This window comes from Myxine glutinosa, chromosome 4, assembly GCF_964187855.1.
Source record: "Myxine glutinosa chromosome 4, kmMyxGlut1.1, whole genome shotgun sequence".
In the NCBI taxonomy this organism is placed as follows: Eukaryota; Metazoa; Chordata; class Myxini; order Myxiniformes; family Myxinidae; genus Myxine; species Myxine glutinosa.
This window is the reverse complement of record NC_136264.1, coordinates 201,778,833-201,804,960: the sequence shown is the minus strand read 5'-3', so window position 1 is coordinate 201,804,960 and position 26,128 is coordinate 201,778,833. Positions and strand designations below refer to the sequence as shown.

Below are 26,128 nucleotides of genomic sequence, written 5' to 3'. Positions count from 1 at the left end.
CGTCCCCCACATTCAGGACTTTTCCGCCCGTTTGGCGGGCATGTCCTTCTTCTCGAAGGTGGACCTCATATGCGGCTACCATCAGGTCCCCGTCAGGCCGGAGGACGTCCCGAAGACGGCGGTCATCATGCCATTTGGACTCTTCGAGTTCCTGCGGATGCCCTTCGGTCTGAAGAATGCGGCTCAGGCGTTCCAGCGACTGATGGACAGCGTCCTGCGCGACTTGGATTTTGTCTACGTCTACCTGGACGATATCCTCGTCGCCAGCGCGTCCCGCGAAGAGCACCTACGCCACCTCCGCACGCTCTTCGAACGCCTGAGCCAGCATGGCCTGATTGTGAACCCCGCAAAGTGCCGGTTCGGCGCCGCCATAATCGATTTTCTGGGGCACCGTGTCACCAGGCACGGAGCCGTCCCCCTGCCATCCAAGGTGGAGGTGGTGAAGGGGTTTCCGCGCCCCCGCACGATCAGAGGGCTGCAGGAGTTCCTGGGCATGGTGAACTTTTACCATCGGTTCCTGCCCCGTATCGCCCAGCTCCTGCGCCCCCTGCACGAAGCTCTCCGAGGTAAGCCGGGCAAAGGCGACGTTACCTGGACCGAGCAGATGGACATGGCATTCACGGGCGCGAAGCTCGCCTTGGCTAACGCCACCATGCTCGCGCACCCGGCGCCCGATGCACCGATCGCCCTCACCACCGACGCCTCGGACTACGCGGTGGGCGCGGTGCACGAGCAATGGGTGCGTGGAGCTTGGCAACCGCTGGCGTTCTTTAGCCGGCAGCTTCGCCCACCCGAACGCCGTTACAGTACCTTCAACCGCGAGTTGCTCCGGCTTCACTTGGCAGTCAGGCACTTCCGCCATCTGCTCGAGGGCCGTGTGTTCACGGCCTTCGTCGACCACAAGCCGCTGATCTTCGCGATGGGCAAGGTCACCGAGCCGTGGTCGGCCCGGCAGCAGCGTCACCTCTCGGCCGTGTCTGAGTACACGACGGACATCCGGCACGTCGCGGGGAAGGACAACCCGGTGGCGGATTGCCTTTCCTGGGCCATCGCCCACGCAGTCCACCTCGGCATCGACTATGCCCGGATGGCAGCGGACCAGGCCGCTGACCCCGACGTCCAGACCTTGTGGACCGCCGTCACGGGCCTCCGCGTCACCGAGGTGCCGTTCGACGGCGCGGGCGCGGCCCTCTTGTGCGACGTATCCCTCGGGCGTCCTCGCCCCATTGTGCCCGCGGGCTGGCAGCGCCAGGTGTTTGACGCCATCCACGGCCTGTCCCACCCGGGCGCGAGGGCCTCCCAAAGGTTGATTGCCGACAAGTTCGTCTGGCATGGCCTCCGGAAGGCCGTCCGCGGCTGGGCCAGGACGTGCCTCGCGTGCCAGTGCGCCAAGGTGCACCGGCACACCCAGGCCCCGTTGGCCCCGTTCACGGTGCCGGAACGCCGGTTTGACCACGTCCACGTGGACCTGGTGGGACCTCTGCCCCCCTCGCGGGGTTTCACCCACATCCTCACCATGGTGGACCGCACCACCCGGTGGCCGGAGGCCGTGCCCTTGGCGTCGACGACGGCGGCCGATGTCGCGCAGGCTTTCATCGCCACCTGGGTCGCCCGGTTCGGCGCCCCCTCAGACATCTCGTCCGACCGCGGCCCCCAGTTCACCTCGGAGCTCTGGGGGGCGGTCGCGCAGGGGCTCGGGGTCCGGCTGCACCGAACCACGGCCTACCACCCCCAGGCTAACGGCCTGTGTGAGCGATTTCACCGCTCATTGAAGGCCGCGCTCCGGGCCACCCTCCGCGACGGCGGCTGGGTCGACAGGCTCCCCTGGGTCCTGCTGGGCCTCCGGACAGCGCCCAAGGAGGACCTGCGCGCATCCGCGGCGGAGTTGGTCTTCGGGCAACCGCTGCGGGTGCCGGGCGAGGTCCTCCCCGACTCCACGACTCCACGGCACTCCACGGCACAGCAGCGCTCCGCTCTGCAAGAGACCGCCCAGAGGTTCGCCCCGGTGCCAACGGCATGCCACGGGCACCCACCGACGCACGTCGCCCCGGAGCTTCGCACGGCGGAGTACGTCTTCGTCCGCCACGATGCCCACCGGACACCACTGCAGCCCCCGTATGACAGGCCTTTCCGCGTGCTGGAGACCGGGGCGAAGCACTTCACCCTGGACATCGGCAGTACTCCTGACCGCGTTTCTGTAGACCGCCTCAAGCCAGCCCACCTCAACGTGGACCATCCACCGCCAGTAGCCCGACCCCCGCGTCGGAGCCGCCCCCCTGCGGGCGGACCCCCGGCACCGCCCAGCCCCGTCGCCACGCCGCCCCCCGGTCCTGCAGCCGGAGGCATCCCAGATGGCATCCCTGCATCCCAGACGCCGTCAGTCGCCAGGGGGCGCTTCGGCCGGGTCATCCGTTTGCCCCGCAAACTGACCCTTCAGGTGCGCGGGGATTCAGGGGGGGCACGTGTGGCGGACACGAAAGCACTGACGTGGTGACATCACCCCGCACACCAAGTGGGGATGGGCCACGCCAGTGAGAGAGGCGTGGCCTCACGATATACACGGGGCGCGCAACCCTGAGCAGCTTAGTGTTACAGTGAGCTCCTGAAATAAAGACGCTTATAAGTTACCGCTTGTCCGCTTCCTCCTTGCTCGCAAGCAGCGCGCGTAACGCCGCGCTTTATTATATTTACAAGTGTGGGTTCGCAAAACCGCAACAATATATTGTTGCGGTTCTCTACGCCGGCCTTCTTCCCCTTATCAAGGGGGGATTAATCCCCTTGTGTTTGCTGGGCCTTGGCGGACCCGAGACTTGCAACGCCCTTCCCGGGCGAGTGCGGAAACAGGTTTTTGGGACCAATTCTCGTTTGTACCTAAGTACCCGCGCCGCCACGGAAACGAGGAAACAAGCCTCGCACGAACCACGTGTGATGTTAATAAGCCGAGCGGATTGCGTACACGTGGTCCGCGCAGTCTTACTCAGTGGCACCCGATTGGAGCGATATTATTCGTGCCACGCTTAGTCAATTGAGGAAACCACAGGAATGATCGAATCAGAAAGAAAGAACAAGGGTTTAATTATTCCCACACGTATATACAGTTCAAGGATGAAGAGACACAGAGCAATCCTTAAACAGTCTTAACTTATCCCTGGGACAACGGGCCTGTCTCACTCACACAGGGGATTGCAGATGGGCAGGTGTTCCCCACGCGTCGATGTCATCATCCAGAGACGGCCTCCGTCCGGCTCTCCACGGCCCCGGCACGTCCCGCAAAGATGGTGGCAGGCGAAGACAGGGACTCGTAGTGCGTCTCTCGTACAAAGCAGATGATCGGGGCGAAACGGTAGAGGGCGGAATTTAGCGTGGCTGGCGGTTACTCAGCCTCGTTCACTCGCGCGGCTGAAATGTGCTATTTCGTTATCGGCGCGTCTGCCTGCGCCCGCGTATATGTAGCGACCAACTCCTCTTCTTCAATACATGTGGTGTTGGTTAGCGTGCGCGTTCCTGTGCAATGGTCAAATTCATCAGGCAGCAGTCCCTCTTACCGCAAGTTCTCTCTGTAAGTCCTCGCTTTCTCTCTCCTCTGCGAGTCAAGTCCTGTCGAGGGCTTTTGCGCAGTGGTTCTCATAGCTACGCCCCCCGAACTTTCTAGAACTCACCAGACTCTTCTCACCACGCCCTCTGATGCCACGCCGCCACCACCACCTTCGAGCTCTGATTGGCGGCTCGTGCTTACAGTCATTGCTTCTGCCGCTCTACCTCGACTCCGCCCCGATCCTTCCTAGGCCTACCTTGTGTTAACTCGGCCAATGATCACCCAATGCTTAACAACCTGGATCAAGGCTAGGGTGGCTGGGAAATCGGTGGCAAGTAGGGCCTATCTCCTTGGCTCGGACTCAACGCAGAAGTAACACTGGAAGGGAACTAAGCTCACAAATACTAAGACATAACTATACTATTGCGAGGCTACATATTGCTTGTGTGACTAACTATGGGGGACAAACTTAAACCTTTATTAAACTCACTTGACAGACTCAAAACCGCAACTATATATATATGTATATATATATATATATATATATATATATATATATATATATATATATATATATATATATGTATATCTATATATATATATATATATATATATATATATATATATATTACAGTGGTACCTCGGCTTACGAGTTTAATCCGTTCCGTGACGGAGCTCGTAAGCCAAATCGCTCGTAAGTCAAAGCAAATTTTCCCATTCAAATGCATTGAAATGCTATTAATCCGTTCCAGCCTCAAAAAAAAAACACCAATTTTTTTTGTTAGGTGCTTTTAAATAACAAAAATGTACCTTATAAATAACAAATAATGTATAAACAAGCACGACCTCGTATATACTGTACATAATACAAGAGAATGTAAAGAAATAAACTGGTTTTATTAAGCAGAGGAGAAGAGCATGCCAGGTGAGGTGTGCGTGTTGTCGACTTGGCGAGGCAGTACGATCGTACTCCTTCTACGATATGTACGATTTTGAAGCAGAAGGAGTCCATAAAGGCTATAACGCCAGCCAAGGGCGTTACGATTATTTCAAAGCTCCGGACCTCTATCCATGAAGATATGGAGAAGTTGTTGTTTGTGTGGTTGAAGGAGAAGCAGCTCGCAGGAGATACCGTGACCGAGAGCATCATGTGTTTGAAAAGATTGAAACTCGGATATCGAGCACGGACCACGAGGTGTTTTTTCTTTTTCTTAATCTCGGTTTCAGTGAACTTTTGCTCTGTGCTCACGTGTACTGTACCTGTACCTGTAATGGTACGTCAGAGGATGGCACCTGTTGTCATCATATTAAGTGCAAGATGTTCTGCATCGTAAGTTGGTACACCGTGGTCTTTCGGCGGTGTTTAAGCCGGCCGTCTTGGCTTCTGTCACCATTGGCATTGAGTCTTTCGATGTAGGTAGGTCGTTGTGTGCCGGTGCCTTGGCCGAATTCCTTCATTGCTGCATTGTTAGCTCACCTGGTTTTTTTATACCACATCTTTGGTTATCGGACCAGCGAATGACGTCATCTCCAAAGTATGGCTTATTCTCACTTGTCTTGGACGATCTTCTACTTCTAGCCTTCCACCGTGCATTTGGTGTCCACTGTACTTACTGTACAGTGCCTGGTAAAATTGATGTAATGGGTTTTTGACCGTCAACGCCATGAACCGTCATGAACCGTCAACGCCATGAACCGCTAACACTCAAAAGCCCATTTATCGCGCCTTATAAAGCAAAACGCAAACCGAAAGCCATGCCTCTCAAGCGAGGCGTGCTTCCGTGGTCACGTGATCCACAGGTGTAGCTCATTATACCCGCACGCGCGACACGCTTTGGCGGTCACGTGACCAGCCACTCTGGAGGCGGGGATCCCCGCCGATGACGTCACCGGCTGGAGCAAGGAGATTCCTCGCTCATGTATTTCGACGATTGCGTGTTTTATATCCAAGCAGAGATGCTTTCACGGCAAGATAACCACGTGACCGGAACCGGAAGCCACAGCCGGAAAATTCAAAAAAATAAATTTTTTGAGCTCGTACATCGGATCTCGGCTCGTATCCCAAAGCAACAAACCGCCCGAGCGACGGCTCGTATCCCGAAAAACTCGTACGTTGGGGCACTCGTAAGCCGAGGTACCACTGTATATATATATATGTATATCTATATATATATATATATATATATATATATATATATATATATGTATATATATACAGACTTGGCATTTAATGTGGAATTTTGTTTTTGTGGGGGTGAACTTACTTTTCAAGATGAATTAGAAACAAAAGTTCATTGGAATTATGTTGAAATTATTCTAGATTTTGTTAATGTGACCTTCAAAAGAAACAAAAACCACATTTTACATTTCGAAGCAAATACATTGATCCTTGAAAGTGATGTAAACTGATATCGAACTCAATTCATGGACAGTACTGTGTTAAACTTCTGTGCGTTTTCCAGAAGTATCTTTTTATTTTGCACATTAGCCAAATTTTTTTTTAACAAAAACAAGAGTTAAATTACGACGGGGATTACGGACAGTAAAATTACAGTTCAGTACTTCGTGTAACCCCCACGAGCATTCAGGAGAGCACGTACATGTTGAGGCATGCTGTTCACGAGATTTGCCAAGGTTTGGACAGGAATCGCTTGCCATGCAGTTACAACAGCCTGCTGCAATTCACGCACAGAAGCAGGCTGCTCGTCCAAGTTGTCGATTTGACGCGTTAATTGTGCCCACAAGTTCTCTATCGGATTTATATCCGGGGACATGGCAGGCCACTCCATATGCTCTACACAACGGTCAGCAAGAAAGTGTTGGATCATGCGAGCACGATGAGGCCGTGCATTGTCATCTTGGAAGACAAAGTTTCCTCGAAAGGCTGCACGAACAAATGGAAGCAAAGTTTCTTCCAGAATGGCCCTGTGCTTGAACTGGTTCAGGTTTCCATTCAGAACAACCAGGTCAGTTTTTCCCCCCTGCATGAAAAGCAGCCCAAACGGTCACCCCACCACCTCCAGCTTGGACTCTGGGCACTATACAATCTTTGTTGTAGGCTTCATGCACTTGTCTGCGCACTCGGACGTGGCCATATTGACTATAGACCAGAAATCTAGACTTGTCACTGAAGATCACGTGATTCCAGTGTCCTGGCTGCCATTGACAGTGCTCTCTGGCCCACTGCAATCGGCGCTGGCGGTGTTGTCTGGTCAGACGTGGCTTTCTCGGCGGACGCCTGGCACGATAGCCTGCTTGAACTAGTCGTTGGTTGACTAGCCTTCTGGATACAGGCGCATTTATCAGTTGCTGCCACTCAGCCCTAAGCCGATTAGCTGACTTGGTACGGCCATTGCGGACTAACCGGTGCAGCTGGCGATCATCCCTCCTTGTGGTTCTGCGGTGAAGTCCTGACCTTGGTATTGGAGTAGGGACACCCCTCTGAGCATTTCCTTTCAGGATCTTTGACACCTGACCTTGAGTGATGCCATACTGCCGAGCAAGAGCACGCTGTTTCATGCCGGAATTTCGTAAAGCCACCACTAAATGACAAACAGCATTGTCGAGTTGACGGACCATCTCCAGGGGAAGCGGCAATAACTTTTGTAGACGTGCAGCAGTTGTTTTCCACTAATACAGAATGCAACAACCCTTATATACCCAATTGTGAAGCCAATCGTCAAATGTACCTGTCCGTACATTTTGTCACGCCACCTGTGATATAATCCTGTTATTGACTTCTTGCTGCGACAGACAATCAGTGACATGGTTCTTTTGACAAAGAAATCACCGAAGCATAAAATAAACTCACCAGATTGATATTCTGAGTTCAGAAAGGAAACCCAAGTCAAGAAAAAAAAAATCCATATTAAATGCCAAGTCTGTATATATACCAGCCAGCTGCACCGGTTAGTCCGCAATGGCCGTACCAAGTCAGCTAATCTGCTTAGGGCTGAGTGGCAGCAACTGACAAATGTGCCTGTATCCAGAAGGCAAGTCAACCAACGACTGGTTCAAGCAGGCTATCGTGCCAGGTGTCCCCTGAGAAAGCCATGCCTGACAAGACAACACCGCCAGCGCCGATTGCAGTGGGCCAGAGAGCACCGTCAATGGCAGCCAGGACACTGGAATCACGTGATCTTCAGTGACGAGTCTATATTTCTGGTCTATCGTTAAGATGGCCAGTTCCGAGTGTGCAGCCAAGTGCATGAAGCCTACAACGAAGATTTTATAATGCCAAGAGTCCAAGCTGGAGGTGGTGGGGTGACCGTTTAGGCTGCTTTTCATGCAGGGGGAAAAACTGACCTGGTTGTTCTGAATGGAAACCTGAACCAGTTCAAGTACAGGCCCATTCTGGAAGAAACATTGCTTCCATTTGCTCGCGTAGCCTTTCGAGGAAACTTTGTCTTCCAAGATGACAATGCATGGCCTCATCTTGCTCGCATGATCCAACACTTTCTTGCTGACCGTGGTGTAGAGCATATGAGTGGCCTGCTATGTCCCCGGATATGAATCCGATAGAGAACTTGTGGGAGCCGACCTCTGTGAACGCGTCAAATCGACCACTTGGACCAGCAGCCGACCTCTGTGCGTGAATTGCAGCAGGCTATTGTCACTGCATGGCAAGCGATTCCTGTCCAAACCTTGGCAAATCTCGTGAACAGCATGCCTCAACGTCTACGTGCTCTCCTGAATGCTCGTGGGGGTTACACGACGTACTGAACTGTAATTTTACTATCCGTAATCCCAGTTGTAATTTAACTTTTGTTTTTGTTAAAAAAAAATTGGGCTAATGTGCAAAATAAAGAAATACTTCTGGAAAACGTACAGAAATTTAACACAGTACTGTCCGTGAATTGAGTTCAATATCAGTTTACATCACTTTCAAGGATCAATTTATTTGCTTCGAAATGTCAAATGTGGTTTTTGTTTCTTTTCAAGGTCACATTAACAAAATCTAGAATAATTTCAACATAATTCCAATGAACTTTTGGTTCGAAGTGAACTTGAAAAGTAAGTTCACCCCCACAAAAAAAATATTCCATATTAAATGCCAAGTCTGTCTATATATATATATATATATATATATATATATATATATATATATATATATATATATATATAAATATATATATATATATACATACATACATACATACATACATACATATATATATATATATATATATATATATATATATATTTTATATATATATATATATATATATATATATATATATATATATATATATATATATATATATATATATACATATATATATATATATATATATATATATATAATATCCTGGAACATCGCAAGGTCCGACAACAAAGTTCAAGGATTAAAGCAATATAAATTTTAATTGCAAACGTACCAATCATGTTTAGTAGTCGCCTTCAAAGTATTCTCCTTGGGAGTCTATACACTCTTGCCAACGTCGCTGCCATGTTTCAAAGCACCCTTGGAAGTCGTTGTTTGAAAGTCCATTTAGCTCATTAGTCACGGCTCTCTGGATCTCTTCTTTTCATGCAAAATGAATTATTTTCATTGGAGATTTGGACATCAGTTACATCGAACCAACCGATTTGTCATTTTTGCCCGTTTTGTCAATCGATGGGCATCCCAACTGCACGTCATAATTCATGTCCATTCTCCCTTCCGCAAACCTCATGTCCCACTCAAGCACATGTGATCTTGACATTTCATCTTCCCCGTACACCAGCTTCAACTTGTCAAAAAGGTCTGTCTGACTTTCATTTCGTTTTACCAAAAACGTGGCAATGATTCTCTGTGCCATAAATTTGTCGTTCATCTTCAGAACATGATTGCAACATTTGTAATGTTAACAAAACTCTAGTACAGCTACAAAACACAACCGATCGCCATATCAGCTAATGCATTGCTGACAGGAAAATTATGATGCATGTCCAATTAAAAAAACAAACCAGTGCTGCCACCTGTCAAGAAAAAAACATCAGTCCTGGAACTTTATTGTCAGACCTCATATATATATATATATATATATATATATATATATATACACACAACAACAGGCATTTTAAGGCCATTTTCCCTGCTCGAGCAGGGGTTAGCCTTGCGGTCCCCATGACAATATACTAGCTCGGCTCGCTGCGCTCGCCTCACCAAGCGCCGTTACTGAGGAACGGGCTCATTTTAGCTGAGGATAATGACTGTACCTGAGTTGCTGTGTTGTCATGATTTACACCAATCATAATACAAACAATTATTTTGCACAAATGTATTTGTTGTGTTTGTGATATTACATTTTTATAGGCAATTTAGGTTGAAGATTCAGGTTGAATGTTGTTTTTTTTTCAAGAAAGAACCCCTCAGCACATACAAAGGGGAGGGGGTAGGTGCAGACTGGAAGTTTGGAACGATTACACCTCACCACCAAGAAATTAAAAACACCTCACAGCCATAAAACACGTAATAAAAACACCTCACCACCACGAAATTGAAAACACCTCACCACCACGAAATTGAAAACACCTCACAGCCATAAAATACGTAATAAAAACACCTTACAGCCATAAAACACTAAATAAAAACACCTCACAGCCATAAAACACGTAATAAACACACCTCACCACCACGAAAATGAAAACACCTCACAGCCATAAAACACATAATAAAACACCTCACAACCATAAAACACGTAATAAAAACACTTCACAGCCATAAAACACATAATAAAAACACCTCACCACCACGAAATTAAAAACACCTCACAGCCATAAAACACGTAATAAAAACACCTCACAGCCACAAAATTAAAAACATCTCACCACCACATCATTTAAAAACATCTCACCACCACGTAATTCAAAACACCTCATCACCACATAATTAAAAACACCTCACCAACACGTAATTATAAATACCTTACCACCACATAATTCAAAACACCTCACCACCATGTGATTTAAAACACCTCTCACCACCATGTGATTTAAAACACCTCACCACCATGTGATTTAAAAACACCTCACCACCGCGTCATTTAAAATAAAAACACCTCACTACCACATAAATCAAAATACCTCACCACCACGTGATTCAAAACCACCACAACGTTATTAGAAACACTTCACAACCACGGAAACAAAAGTTTGAGGGAGTCGTTAAGTGACAACACAAACACTGCCCAGATGTGCAGATATATAGACAAATGACTGTACACGAGTTGTCGTTTTGTCATGGTTTAAACCAATCGTAATTCAAACAATAATTCAAAATATTCAATATTCAAATGTATTTGTAATATACGTGATATCACATTTTGTAAACAATTGAAGTTGAAAAAAAAAAATTCCCCCCCAAAAATTCCCCAAAAAAAAAAAAAAATTTAGAACATTTTTCAAATGAAATACCCTTAGGACATACCGACGGGAGAGATATGTGCATACCAGAAGTTTGGTACGATTTCACGGAAGTTTGAGAAAGTAGTTCAGTGACAACACAAGACAGACACTGCACAGATATATATATATATAATTAGATATACAGTCACGTGAAAAGGTAAGTACACCCCATGTAAAGTTTTGACTTTTTCAACATATTTCAAGATACAGCTATTTGATCTTCATTTCAACAATATTGATAGATAAAGGTGATATAATATAACAAATATCATGAAACATGGTATTGCCCCCTTTGGCAGAAACAACCTCAAGTAGGCGTTTCTTATAACTGTCTACCAGTCTCTGACATCGACTGGAAGAAATTTTTGCCCACTCCTCCATGCAGAATTCTTTCAGCTGTGCGATGTTTGAGGGGTTTCTTGCATGCACAGCTCGTTTCAAATCCCCCCACAACATCTCGATGGGATTTAGATCCGGGCTTTGACTTGGCCATTCCAGAACCCTCCATTTCTTTCTTTTCAGCCATTCCTTGGTGGATTTACTGGTATGTTTAGGGTCATTGTCATGTTGCAAGGTCCATCTTCGGTTAAGCTTCAACTTTCCGACAGATGGCCTCACATTATCCTCATGCACCCTCTGGTACAATGAAGAATTCATCGTGGATTCTATGATGGTGAGCTGACCAGGCCCTGATGCAGCAAAGCTGCCCCAAACCATAATATTTCCACCACAATGCTTTACAGTTGGTATCAGGTTTTTGTGGTCAAATGCTGTCTTTAGTTTTCGCCAAACATGTCTTCTGGTACTGTGGCCAAATAGCTCGACCTTTGACTCATCTTTCCAGAGCACATTGTTCCAGAAGTGCTGGTCTTTGCCTTGGTGTTCATTGGCAAACTTTAGTCTTGCCCTGATGTTCTTTCTGGACAGCAAAGGTTTCCTCCTGGCACACCTCCCATGTAGATCAAATTTGTGCAGCCTCTTTCTAATGGTAGACTCGTGCACTTTGACATCAACAGTGGCAAGAGCTACCTGTACGTCCCGTGACGACATTCTGGGGTTCTTAGAGACTTCTTTCAGCATCTTGCGGTCTGCTCTCGGGCTGAACTTGCTGGGGCGGCCTGGCCTGAACAAGTTGGCAGTTGTTTGGAATCTTCTCCACTTGTAGATGATCTTCCAGACAGTCGAGTGATCGATTTCAAATTGTTTGGAGATTTTAAAATCCCTTCCCAGACTCGTAGGCATCTATAACCTTCTTTCTGAAGTCCTCAGAGAGCTCTTTTGATCTAGGCATGGTGACGCCGCACACTTCAACAACAAAAGAGCAAACCAAACTAAATGTCTGAGGTTTAAATAAGACAGGTTTCTCCAAGATCCTCTCTAACGATGTTCTAAGCATTTGCACCTGAGCTGGTGCACCTGATTCTAATTTTATGTATTTGAAGTGGTGATAAATGTAGGGGTGTACTTCCTTTTTCCACATGCGAAATTTGCATTTATGTTTATTTAAATTATACAATGGACTACAAAATGTAAATGTTTCATGATATTTGTTATATTATATCACCTTTATCTATCAATATTGTTGAAATGAAGATCAAATAGCTGTATGTTGAAATATGTTGAAAAAGTCAAAACTTTACATGGGGTGTACTTACTTTTTCACGTGACTGTATATCTATATATATAAAGCAGTAAAGTATGTTTGTTTGTTTGTTTGTTTGTCCTCTTATAACTCGAGAACTACTCATCGCAGAGCAAAACCAAAGGCATATTCAGAATCAGTACGTCTCAGAGCAACTACAGCACACCTTAAAATTAAAAAAACTTCGCGTTTTAAAATTATGACATCATCAGCGTATTTCGGAACGTTAATTTTTAAACTTCATATTCGGAATCAGTACGTCCCAGAGAAACTTCGTAACGTTAATTTTTCAACTTCATCCGATTGACATGGGACCAACGGCATGTGACAGAGAGTGAAACATTTATTTGACGACAATGACTTCCGACTTCCGGGTTCGGAATGCGGGACCAATGCCATTTGCCAGGGAATAAAAAATAAATGCGACATTCAATTGACGACAATGACTTCCGACTTGACTCCCCCCTCCCCCTCCCCTCCCCCTCCCCTCCCCCCTCCCCTCCCCCTTCCCCTCCCCCCTCCCCCTTCCTCCTCCCCTCTCCCCCTCCCCCTCCCCCCTCTCCTTCCCCCTCCCCTTCTCCCCTCCCCCTCCCCTTCTCCCCTCCCCCCTCCCCATCCCCCCTCCCCTCCCCCTACCACCCCCCCTCCCATCCCTCCCCCTCCCCATCCCCCCCTCTTCTCCCCTCTCCCCCTCCCCCTCCCCCTCTTCTCCCCTCTCCCCCTCCCCCTCTTCTCCCCTCCCCCCCTCTTCTCCCCTCCCCCCCTCTTCTCCCCTCCCCCCCGTTCCCCTCCCCTCCCCTCCCCCCTCCCCTCTCCTCCCCCGCCCGGCAATGCCGGGTACTTCTGCTAGTATATAATATACATATAAAGCTCTTTCTAACCACTGACTGACTGACTGATATTATCGTTACCTATGTGGTGTCGCAGAAAGCTGAATTTGCCGTGCCAATAGACACTGAAGCCAGTACACCGGGAAAAATCACAGAACCATCGGAAAGTATCCGTAAATGAAAATTTACGTTAAAAAAAACTGTAAATGCATATGCTAAAAATATAAACCTCAATCCATATGTAGCATCAATCAATGAATTGTAATTGCTATCATTGTAAACTGTGAAATAAACATGACAATAATGTCCATAAATTAATAAAGAAAAAGTGTCTGTAAATTACAATTTATGTAAAAAAAAACGCAAACTCGTCCCTAAAAAACAACAACCTCAATCGATATCTAGCAGTTGAAAATTGTAATTTCTTAACTGTAACCTGTGAAATAATAATCTGAATGAAAATGTATATATAAACCGTAAACAGGTCTGTAAAATAAATAAATAAATAAACCTAAATTCCTGGAACTTTATTGTCAGACCTCATTTATTGCTCATTAGCGATATTTAAAATAAAAGATGAAATAAATAAATGATATTTTGCAGCAGGTCAGTGATGCTTGCTTATAATAGTTAAGCTTCTATTTCGTATGTACCTACATAATAGAAAAGGATATTAACCTTTCCAAAGCAGCAAAATGATCTCAAATCATCCATCTTGTCCATCGTGCTATTCCAATAGCTCTTGCAGTCGATCGGAGCACAGACATTTCCAGATAGCCACTCTGTCACATGATGCTGCCAAAATTGCATCTCTTGGTGAGGAATACACAAAGTAGTTTTGTCATTGCTTAATCAGTTCAGGATCTGAATCTGCAATTCCAGTACAGAAGGTCAGCCAGTTCAGCCAACTCCAAACTGCCCTGCTTGTCACTATTATTGATCTATTAAGCCTTATACATTAAAATCGGTCACAGGGAGATCCTCCCCCTGTCGGTGTGGGAAGATCCATTATGGCAAATGAAGGCACCACCAGATCGTATCGTTGTCCAGCAGTCAAGGCTCAGCTGACATTTCAAACATTAAATTGTCTTCATCCAGGATGATCTGGACTCAGGTTTTAGTGGCTGGTGGTGCCTCCATTCTTCACTATAATGGATTTTGGATTGTATTTGTGTTTTTTGCATTCGTCCTTATAAATCCAGTTTTTATTCGTAGAAATTCTTTAAAATATTACATATATAAACACTATTTGTTCATCTGCTTTACTTCTATTGTCTCTGCAATCTCATTATTGTTTTCTTTTTTGTTGTGCAGCTGAGTAAAGAGCAAGCTCAATGTGGAGCTCAACACCTTCAGTCACCTGTAGTCCTGTTAAAGGTCCTCTTTGGTGTTCTCGTGGAAGGGGACGATATTGGGGATGTCACTGCAGTGGCGACAACCTCGGTGTACAACCGTACTGTTCTGTTAATGGGCACAGAGGATGGCAAACTCATCAAGGTGGGTATGGAGGACGAGTGGATCCACATCTTGCATAGCGAATGGTGACTTGCTCTGATAATTATATGACAATCATGTAATACATGTTCAGTGGATAGAATGCTGGGCTGACAGGGTGGCTGGACTCAGGTTTTAGTGGCTCATAAATAGCATATGTCAATTTGCAAGGGCAGACAGGTAGAACAACGGATTGAAATCAACGTTAATTGAGGTATGCTAACCACGGTGGGAAGCAAGCAGAAGCTGACGTTTCCAGTGTCAACCCTTCATCGGCGCAAAAGAGGCTTCAGGTGCTCACCTCCCTCTTTTGCTCTTACGAAGGGTTAACACACAAAACGTCAGCTTCTTCTTGCTTTCTACAGCAGTTAGCATATGTCAATGAACTTCCTTTTGATTTCATACATCATTGCATCAAATAATATATGAATAGTGCTGCTGCCAGGTGTCAACATCGTGTCGCCAAATCCGTCTCCGCTTTGGTTGAGGCCTTCGTCCATGATGGGCTATGCAAAGCACCATTTGTCCTCGCATCCGTGATTCTCCAATTGGTGTACAACTGATTACCTTTGTATCACCATTATGGATCAGTGGGTTCTGAACACACATTCAAGAATTGCACTTCTGCCACAGTTGATGTCCAGGAGGGTGTGATCCACCAACAATCCTTCATAAGAACATTGCGTCCACCTGCTTCAGGGCCTTGTCAAAATCTCAGAGTTGGGCACTTCCGGGTATCCAGCAAAGCTTGGTGTTGGCTTAACGGTTAAGGTGGCCTGCTTAATATCTTACGATCTTGAGTTTGAGCCCCTGTCGTGTTGTTAAATACCACTAGGTGGATTGACTCAGCCTGGCATCCTTCCGAGGATGGCAAAATGAGTACCAGCTTACTGGAAACAGGGGTAACTGCATCAGAGACGCAGCCATGCTCCCAGTAATGATGCAAACAGCAGCCACAGGCTGCATACAAGTTAATAATGATACACAGCTTCAACTCATCATATCCTTCTCCCAACAATTGCCAACACCCAAAGGTGCCCCTCTCCCCAGGTCAACCTGGCAATCATTCAAAATTAAGAAATCCAGTCCAGGTGGGCAAGGGCTGCACACCTTTGCATCACTCTCTGTCATGCCCAATTCAGTCCTAACATTGCCACTGCTGAAGATAATTGTTGTTGTTGCTCCAGTAGTCAGGTGGAACCTACGGTCCTTTTACAGTGTAATTTAATCCCATCTACCGACACTTTACTGCAGAGAACCACAGGGCTCCCAATGGTGGGACACGCTCCTGTGCCAGGGTCACAAATTTTACCTTAAATTTTGTCAAATTTGTAATTTACTTCTTCCAAATAAACCCCAATTAATAATCAAGGAGGTGACGGCACTCCTTTGCACAGCTGAGCATGGCCCTGTGGGCCTCTACCGGTTTCCTTGGTCACAGGGAGATCCCCTTCGATTCACTTCTTGGACCACCTAGACCCCTGAAGACTCATAGTCTTAACCAATGGAATGGTCTTGACCAAGGCAACTGTTTTTTTGATCCACTGACCCTTTTACCCCCAATCTCAGTCTCTCATAGGAAACAGCTACTTCCCCTCTCAAGCTCACCTTTAGTTGAGCAACCTCATAATAGCCAAGTAAAAACTCCTTGACCTTCTCGGGTAGAAAGTCAGAGTCCAGATGGTAGTTGGAGTAGGCGATAGGTGAGGAGGCCAAGTTTGGGGCCCATTGATGGTGAGTGAGGGTGTGTAACCACAAGATAGAGACGTAATTGACTGACGAGACACCACCTGGTGTTAGAGGAAGTAGACAGATAGGACAGTTCAGCTATAATCTGAGGCTAATATTGTCCCTTATCTTGCCTGATGATTGATACAGTACAGTACTTACTTGTTGTAAGTTTGAGAAATTTCCCTAAGGTTATCCTCCATTCGATTTGTTTTCCCAGTGCAAAAACCAGGCCGCGTATTGATACCTCTCACTACCATTGTTAGCTTGCTTGGTCAAAAAGCCAAGCTTCTAATGATTGACTACCCCTTTATTGCTTTTGCCTTTGAGATGTTCAGGCCTTCTATGTGCTATGTGAACCTGCAGAGAGTGGAAGAAAAGGATGGAAAGGATCTGTCAGAGAGACTCGAACTCGATCTTGGCAGTTCCGTACTCCCGAGGATGGTTTTTGACCCTGAAGATGATTCTATCATCTTTGTGCTGACGACAGAACAGGTAGTTTGCTCTATTGATGTTATGTTAAAAAATTTTTTTTAAAGTTTAACATACAATGTGTCGATAAAGTCCTTGTTCAACTTTTAACCTTTATTAATAATGTATTGATGTACACATGATATAAACAAACTAAAAATGGCATAAGGAAGGATAATTACTCCCGCCAGGAGGTAATGCATTCACTCGTGTCCGTGTGTGTGTGTGTGTGTGTGTGTTCGTGTGTTCGTGAACAAGATATCTGGAAAAGTTCTGAACGGATTTGGATGAAAGTTGGTGGGATGATTGCCCTTGGGATAAGGAAGAATTGATTAGTTTTTGGTGAAGCTCAGGATATTATTCTGGATCCAGGTTTTTTTTTTGGAAAGATTTTTGGGAAAGATTTTTTCTGTTTTGCTGCATTAAAGCTTTTATTCTCATTCATAAATGATGTTTTTCTCCTCTAATTCCGAGATATATCAAAATTAATTCTCTGACAGTTAGGGCCTACTTTTTTTTTCATTTATTGTTTTGGGGAGAGGGGATGTTAAACAAAATGTATTGTTGCGGATCTCACCGTCGGCCCTTTTTCCCCTTAAGAAGGGGGGATTAATCCCCTTTGTCCACGACTGACCGACGTGAGTCCTGGGGGTCCCAACGCTCCTTCCGGTCGGGAGCAGCCAGGGTATTTGGTCTACGAAAAGTCCCAAGGACCTCAGTGCCACTCCTGACCGCGAAGCAGGGGAGGGACTCCCGCTCGAACCCCGGTTTTAGATGGTCTAGTTGCCGAGCGGTTTTAAGCAACCCAAAGTTCGAGTCATTAGCATTCACTAACCCGATTCCGAAACGTTGGCCAAAATCGCGCCACAGGTGTTCAATGTGGAAACCTCAAAGACGAACGGATGTGAAGAAAGAAAAGGGGTAAAGAAAGAACACAGGGATTTATTAATTATTTACACAAACCAAAATCAAGAAGAGTAGCAATAAAAATAATATACAGGAAAATGGAAGGATCAGAAGGACACAGAGCAATTCCTTAAACAAGCTTAACTTATACCCAGGGACAAGACACACAAAACAAACTCACATACACAAACAGGGAATTGCAGGCAGGAATGGCTCAGGGAGCGAATGGTCCAGGCCGATGGTAAGGATGCATCAGGGGGGGAGAAGGATCCAGGCAGCGGTAACGTTCACGCTCCGGGCTCGGTGCGAACAGCAGCCGGCAGCTCTGCGTCTTCACAACCCCGGTGACAATAGGGCCCCTAGAGGGTCTCGGTTTATTGCCGCAATATCAGCACCCCCTCACGTCTTTCTGTCTTCTCCGGTTCAGCTGGATCACACATCTCCTGGTTCACGCATCTGCCGCATCTGCCGCATCTCTCTGAAAAGGCTTGCGCGAGCGCTTTTATAACGCGCTTCCAGATCAATGCGCGCCACGCCCATGATGGTCTCTCATCAGCCCTGGTTGGCTGGTGGGGGCTCGCTGGCTCCACCTTTTGATGACGATGGGTGGGCAACGCCCTTGATATAGCTCCTCCCCCTTCTTCTCCGAGGCTTGACCACGCCGTAATGGCAGCAAATGCAGTTGGCAATGGAGGCTTTGAGGGAATTTGAAAGAAAGGGGATCTATCTTATTTCAATTCGGTGCAATGCAGAGTCAACTAATGGGAAACAGAGCCTTAAACTACATAACAACATGCATTTTAAGGCCATTTTCCCTGCTAGAGCGGGGGTTAGCCTTGCGGGCCCCATGACAATCTTCTCCATTTTGCCCTATTTTCTGCATCTCTCCTTGCCTGCATTTCTTCTTCCACCATATTTAGCCAAGTCTTTCTCGGTCTTCCCCGTCCTCTACTTCCTTCTACATTAACTTCCATCACTCTTCTCAACCAGTCACTTTCATCCTTCCTCAACACATGACCAAACCATCTCAACCCGTTCCTCTTCACAGCATCAATCACAGGCAATATTCCCATCATCTTTCGCAATTCATCATTTGTCTTCCTCTCTCTCAACGATACTCTGCACATCCATTGAACCATTCGCATTTCCACCCTTTCCAGCCTTCGTTGCTGCTCTACGTTCATTACCCATGTCTCGCTCCCATAAATCATAACACTTCTCACACATGCAGCATACACCTTTCCCTTCAGCTTCAGCGACACTCTCCTCCTCATCAGCATGCCACTCAGTTCCCGAAACTTCTTCCATGCACATCTCACTCGAGCAACCGTTGCCGAGTCTGATCCACCTTCTCCATTCAGCATGTCTCCGAGGTAGCAAAATGTTTTCACACCTTCCAGCTTCACGCCGTCTCCAAGATCCAACTCAACATTTCCTCCATCTGCAGCTCCCTCTGTGCACACCTTACATTTGAATGTAGCTGCCACACTGGTAAATGACCCTCTCAGACCACTACATTTTTGATGAACCCACTCAGCGCACATTGTACATTGAATGGAGTTCACTCCGACACCCTTCCTGCACACAGCACACGGCCACTTCCCAGTTCTTTCCACCTCACCACATGCTTTACCACTTGCCATCACCTTCGTCTTTCCGATATTCATCTTCAGACCTTTTGTCTCCATACATTCCTTCCACTTGTTCATCTTTTCCTTCAGTCCATCCATACTTTCCGCAATCAACACCAGATCATCTGCATACAACAACTCCCACGGTAAACCCTCCTTTACGTTCTGAGCCAGCACCTCCATCACAGCTACAAATAGTAGTGGACTTAGTACCGACCCTTGATGCACTCCCACCCTCACCTCAAACTCACCACTGTTCCCGTCCTTCGTCCTTACAGCTGTGCGCGCTCTTTTGTACATTGCCATCACTACTCTGATCAACCATTCCTCCACTCCTAACTTCCTCAATGCCCATGTCAATACTTTGCGTGGAACCCTATCGAATGCTTTCTCCAGATCAACAAACCCAAAAAACAACTTCTGCCTCTTCTCCATGTACTTCTCCTGCAACTGCCTCACAATGAAAAGTGCATCTGTCGTTCCTCTTCCTGGCATAAATCCAAACTGCATTTCGTCGATCTTCACTTTCTTCCTTATCCTCCTCTCCAACACCCTTTCCAATACTTTCATTCCATGCTCCAATAACTTTATCGCTCGGTACGAGCCACACTCCAGAGGGTCACCTTTCCCCTTGTATAGAGGGACGAGGGTACTCAGTTCCCAACCCACTGGAATGCGGCCTCCTTTCACCACCAGATTACAGATCTCTGTCATTCTCTTCACACTCCAACTTCCTGCTGCCTTCAACATATCTCCCACAACTCCCGTCGGCCCTCCCGCTTTTCCACTCTTCATTGCTTTTATCGCTTCCTCAACAACTCCCGTCGGCCCTCCCGCTTTTCCACTCTTCATTGATTTTATCGCTTCCTCAACTTCCTTCTCAGTTATCTTCTCTGCCGGTCCTAAAACTGGGTTACTCTCTATGTTGCTATCCCATTCATTCTCTGTATTCAACAGAATTTCTATATATCTTTTCCATCTGCCTTTAATTCCATCTGGGTCGACAACGATTTGTCCCACTTCATCCTTCAAGCAACTCACCCCCATCACGTCACACCTCTCTTTCGCTATGTGCTTTGCAATCCTGAATATTGCTTTCTGACCCTCTTCCGAATCCAAGCGTTCTCTGAACATTTTCCGACATGCCTCCTGCGCCTTTGCTACCTCTTTCTTTGCAGCCTTCCTGGCTGCCTTATAACTTTCATGCTCTGCTGTTTCTGCTCCCGTACCCTTCGCCTTCTGCCACTCCTTGAACTTCTTCCTCTTCTCGTCAATCCTCTTTCCAACTTCAACATCCCACCACCATGTTTCCGAGTGCCTCGGTGGTCCTTTTGTCCATCCACATACCTCACCAACGGCTCCCAACAGACTAGCTTTCATTGACATCCAACCACTTTCAAGCTCAACCACATCATCCTCTACCCTACTCAGCCTCTCTTTTAATGCCTCCCTTACTGTCACCTCTTTCAACCTCCACACCTTCATTCTTGGTTGGTACTTCACCCGCCGAGCTCTCCTCGCACCTTTCACCCTTATGTCGCAGACAACCAAGTGGTGCTGTGAAACAGCCTCCTCCCCCGGGATCACCTTTGTGTCCCGGAGGTGCCCCCTATCTCGCCTACGCACCATCGGGTAGTCAACGGTTGTCGTCGACCCACCTGACGTGTATGTAACAAGCTTATTATCCTCTTTCTGGAACTGAGTATTACAAATCAACAAATCAGCTCCATCAGCAAACTCCAAAATCCTTTCACCTTCTCTATTTCTCACACCATATCCGTAACCCCCATGAACTCCCTCAAAACCATCCATACTCCTTCCCACATGTCCATTCAGGTCTCCTCCCACCACAACAACTTCCTCATCTTTCACGTTTTCCATCAGCTTCTCTATCGCACACCAGAACTTGTCCTTCTCTTCATCGCTTCGACCAACCTGCGGAGCAGATGACGTTCACCAAGAGCTTTCCAATCATCATTTTCACCATCATCAACCGATCACTCACTCTAGTCACACTCACCACACTGTCTACAAACTCCTCAGAAAACAGGACACCAACACCATTCACGCCCTCCGTGCACCCTTGCCACACAAACTTGTATTTCTGTCCCTGCCTACCCTTCACCATTCTCACACCACTTCCCTTCCATCTCGTCTCTTGCACACAACATATGTCCACTCTTCTTCTGACCAATACTTCCACCACTTCTCCTGATCTCCCTGTCATTGTCCCTGCATTCCATGTCCCAAACCTCAGAAACCGATCTCCACTTCAGGCTGCACCCTGCCCATCTGTACTTGTAATTGTCATGGTTCTCTTTTTGAGGCAATGTTTTTTATGGCCGGATGCCCTTCCTGACGCCAACCCTCTTAGTCGTCTCTTATGACACGCAGGGATATGGTGTACCTATTCTGACCAGGGTACACACCTTAAACTACATAGATTACGAAATAACTATTTAGAAGGGTATATGATTTTCTACGTGCATGCGATGGATTAACTAAGGGGGATGACCTTTGACCTTTACACACAAAACAGAGGTATTTACAAGGAATCATTACACTACTTACATAGGGTGATATTTACAAAAAAAAAAAACACAGGATTCTCAACTCCGCAACACTGCACCCTCATCCTCCAGGCACGACCCGGGCCTATAAAACTTTAACTTAGTGTGGCACGTAGGTGTAGTTCCCTCTACAATTAACCTGACCCTGAGTGCGACAGTTTTAAAACACAAATAAGTATGTCCCTCTGCTGCATTGCACCCTACCTAACAGATTCACGCCCACAGCTAACCGAAGGCAATATTCCCATCATCTTTCGCAATTCATCATTTGTCTTCCTCTCTCTCAACGATACTCTGCACATCCATTGAACCATTCGCATTTCCACCCTTTCCAGCCTTCGTTGCTGCTCTACGTTCATTACCCATGTCTCGCTCCCATAAATCATAACACTTCTCACACATGCAGCATACACCTTTCCCTTCAGCTTCAGCGACACTCTCCTCCTCATCAGCATGCCACTCAGTTCCCAAAACTTCTTCCATGCACATCTCACTCGAGCAACCGTTGCCGAGTCTGATCCACCTTCTCCATTCAGCATGTCTCCGAGGTAGCAAAATGTTTTCACACCTTCCAGCTTCACGCCGTCTCCAAGATCCAACTCAACATTTCCTCCATCTGCAGCTCCCTCTGTGCACACCTTACATTTGAATGTAGCTGCCACACTGGTAAATGACCCTCTCAGACCACTACATTTTTGATGAACCCACTCAGCGCACATTGTACATTGAATGGAGTTCACTCCGACACCCTTCCTGCACACAGCACACGGCCACTTCCCAGTTCTTTCCACATCACCACATGCTTTACCACTTGCCATCACCTTCGTCTTTCCGATATTCACCTTCAGACCTTTTGTCTCCATACATTCCTTCCACTTGTTCATCTTTTCCTTCAGTCCATCCATACTTTCCGCAATCAACACCAGATCATCTGCATACAACAACTCCCACGGTAAACCCTCCTTTACGTTCTGAGCCAGCACCTCCATCACAGCTACAAATAGTAGTGGACTTAGTACCGACCCCTGATGCACTCCCACCCTCACCTCAAACTCACCATTGTTCCCGTCCTTCGTCCTTACAGCTGTGCGCGCTCTTTTGTACATTGCCATCACTACTCTGATCAACCATTCCTCCACTCCTAACTTCCTCAATGCCCATGTCAATACTTTGCGTGGAACCCTATCAAATGCTTTCTCCAGATCAACAAACCCAAAAAACAACTTCTTCCTCTTCTCCATGTACTTCTCCTGCAACTGCCTCACAATGAAAAGCGCATCTGTCGTTCCTCTTCCTGGCATAAATCCAAACTGCATTTCGTCGATCTTCACTTTCTTCCTTATCCTCCTCTCCAACACCCTTTCCAATACTTTCATTCCATGCTCCAATAACTTTATCGCTCGGTACGAGCCACACTCCAGAGGGTCACCTTTCCCCTTGTATAGAGGGACGAGGGTACTCAGTTCCCAATCCACTGGAATGCGGCCTTCTTTCACCACCAGATTACAGATCTCTGTCATTCTCTTCACACTCCAACTTCCTGCTGCCTTCAACATATCTCCCACAACTCCCGTCGGCCCTCCCGCTTTTCCACTCTTCATTGCTTTTATCGCTTCCTCAACAACTCCCGTCGGCCCTCCCGCTTTTCCACTCTTCATTGCTTTTATCGCTTCCTCAACTTCCTTCTCAGTTATCTTCTCTGCCGGTCCTAAAACTGGGTTACTCTCTATGTTGCTATCCCATTCATTCTCTGTATTCAACAGAATTTCCATATATCTTTTCCATCTGCCTTTAATTCCATCTGGGTCGACAACGATTTGTCCCACTTCATCCTTCAAGCAACTCACCCCCATCACGTCACACCTCTCTTTCGCTATGTGCTTTGCAATCCTGAATATTGCTTTCTGACCCTCTTCCGAATCCAAGCGTTCTCTGAACATTTTCCGACATGCCTCCTGCGCCTTTGCTACCTCTTTCTTTGCAGCCTTCCTGGCTGCCTTATAACTTTCATGCTCTGCTGTTTCTGCTCCCGTACCCTTCGCCTTCTGCCACTCCTTGAACTTCTTCCTCTTCTCGTCAATCCTCTTTCCAACTTCAACATCCCACCACCATGTTTCCGAGTGCCTCGGTGGCCCTTTTGTCCATCCACATACCTCACCAACGGCTCCCAACAGACTAGCTTTCATTGACATCCAACCACTTTCAAGCTCAACCACATCATCCTCTACCCTACTCAGCCTCTCTTTTAATGCCTCCCTTACTGTCACCTCTTTCAACCTCCACACCTTCATTCTCGGTTGGTACTTCACCCGCCGAGCTCTCCTCGCACCTTTCACCCTTATGTCGCAGACAACCAATTGGTGCTGTGAAACAGCCTCCTCCCCCAGGATCACCTTTGTGTCCCGGAGGTGCCCCCTATCTCGCCTACGCACCATCGGGTAGTCAACGGTTGTCGTCGACCCACCTGACGTGTATGTAACAAGCTTATTATCCTCTTTCTGGAACTGAGTATTACAAATCAACAAATCAGCTCCATCAGCAAACTCCAAAATCCTTTCACCTTCTCCATTTCTCACACCATATCCGTAACCCCCATGAACTCCCTCAAAACCATCCATACTCCTTCCCACATGTCCATTCAGGTCTCCTCCCACCACAACAACTTCCTCATCTTTCACGTTTTCCATCAGCTTCTCTATCGCACACCAGAACTTGTCCTTCTCTTCATCGCTTCGACCAACCTGCGGAGCAGATGACGTTCACCAAGAGCTTTCCAATCATCATTTTCACCATCATCAACCGATCACTCACTCTAGTCACACTCACCACACTGTCTACAAACTCCTCAGAAAACAGGACACCAACACCATTCACGCCCTCCGTGCACCCTTGCCACACAAACTTGTATTTCTGTCCCTGCCTACCCTTCACCATTCTCACACCACTTCCCTTCCATCTCGTCTCTTGCACACAACATATGTCCACTCTTCTTCTGACCAATACTTCCACCACTTCTCCTGATCTCCCTGTCATTGTCCCTACATTCCATGTCCCAAACCTCAGAAACCGATCTCCACTTCAGGCTGCACCCTGCCCATCTGTACTTGTAATTGTCATGGTTCTCTTTTTGAGGCAATGTTTTTTATGGCCGGATGCCCTTCCTGACGCCAACCCTCTTAGTCGTCTCTTACGACACGCAGGGATACGGTGTACCTATTCTGACCAGGGTACACACCTTAAACTACATAGATTAAGAAATAACTATTTAGAAGGGTATATGATTTTCTACGTGCATGCGATGGATTAACTAAGGGGGATGACCTTTGACCTTTACACACAAAACAGAGGTATTTACAAGGAATCATTACACTACTTACATAGGGTGATATTTACAAAAAAAAAAAACACAGGATTCTCAACTCCGCAACACTGCACCCTCATCCTCCAGGCACGACCCGGGCCTATAAAACTTTAACTTAGTGTGGCACGTAGGTGTAGTTCCCTCTACAATTAACCTGACCCTGAGTGCGACAGTTTTAAAACACAAATAAGTATGTCCCTCTGCTGCATTGCACCCTACCTAACAGATTCACGCCCACAGCTAACCGAATTGCGGAATGGTTTTCAAACTAAACATGAATGGTGGGGAGCATTATTTACAAGTGACGCTACTTGGACTATTTACAAAACGTAACCCAGGACCTGTGATTTTTCTTTGGGGGAAACAAAAAGAAAATCCTGTGGGAGGGGAGGAGACAGCATGCACTGCATCGACGCACCAGCACCAATTATCATCAAAGCACCATAAAGCACCAAAACGCACCGGAGTGCACAGTCACCACAGTTCAAATAAAACAAAGAAAACCCCTGTTGGTGGTCTTGTTCTTCGGCTCCCTCTGCTGGCCATTGTTCTTCCAGATGTTGTCTTTCTT

General features: G+C 46.9%; 1 protein-coding gene across 3 annotated transcripts in view; it reads left to right on the top strand.

The window, feature by feature from the left end:
* PLXND1 (plexin D1) overlaps window positions 1-26,128 on the top strand; it is a 538,253-nt gene that overhangs the window by 417,164 nt on the left and 94,961 nt on the right. For all 3 annotated transcript variants that reach the window (XM_068114237.2, XM_078776913.1, XM_068114236.2), the window contains exons 3-4: window positions 14,711-14,893; window positions 16,985-17,113. In XM_068114237.2, the coding sequence (XP_067970338.2) occupies window positions 14,711-14,893; window positions 16,985-17,113 (312 nt within the window). The remainder of the gene's footprint in view (window positions 1-14,710; window positions 14,894-16,984; window positions 17,114-26,128) is intronic.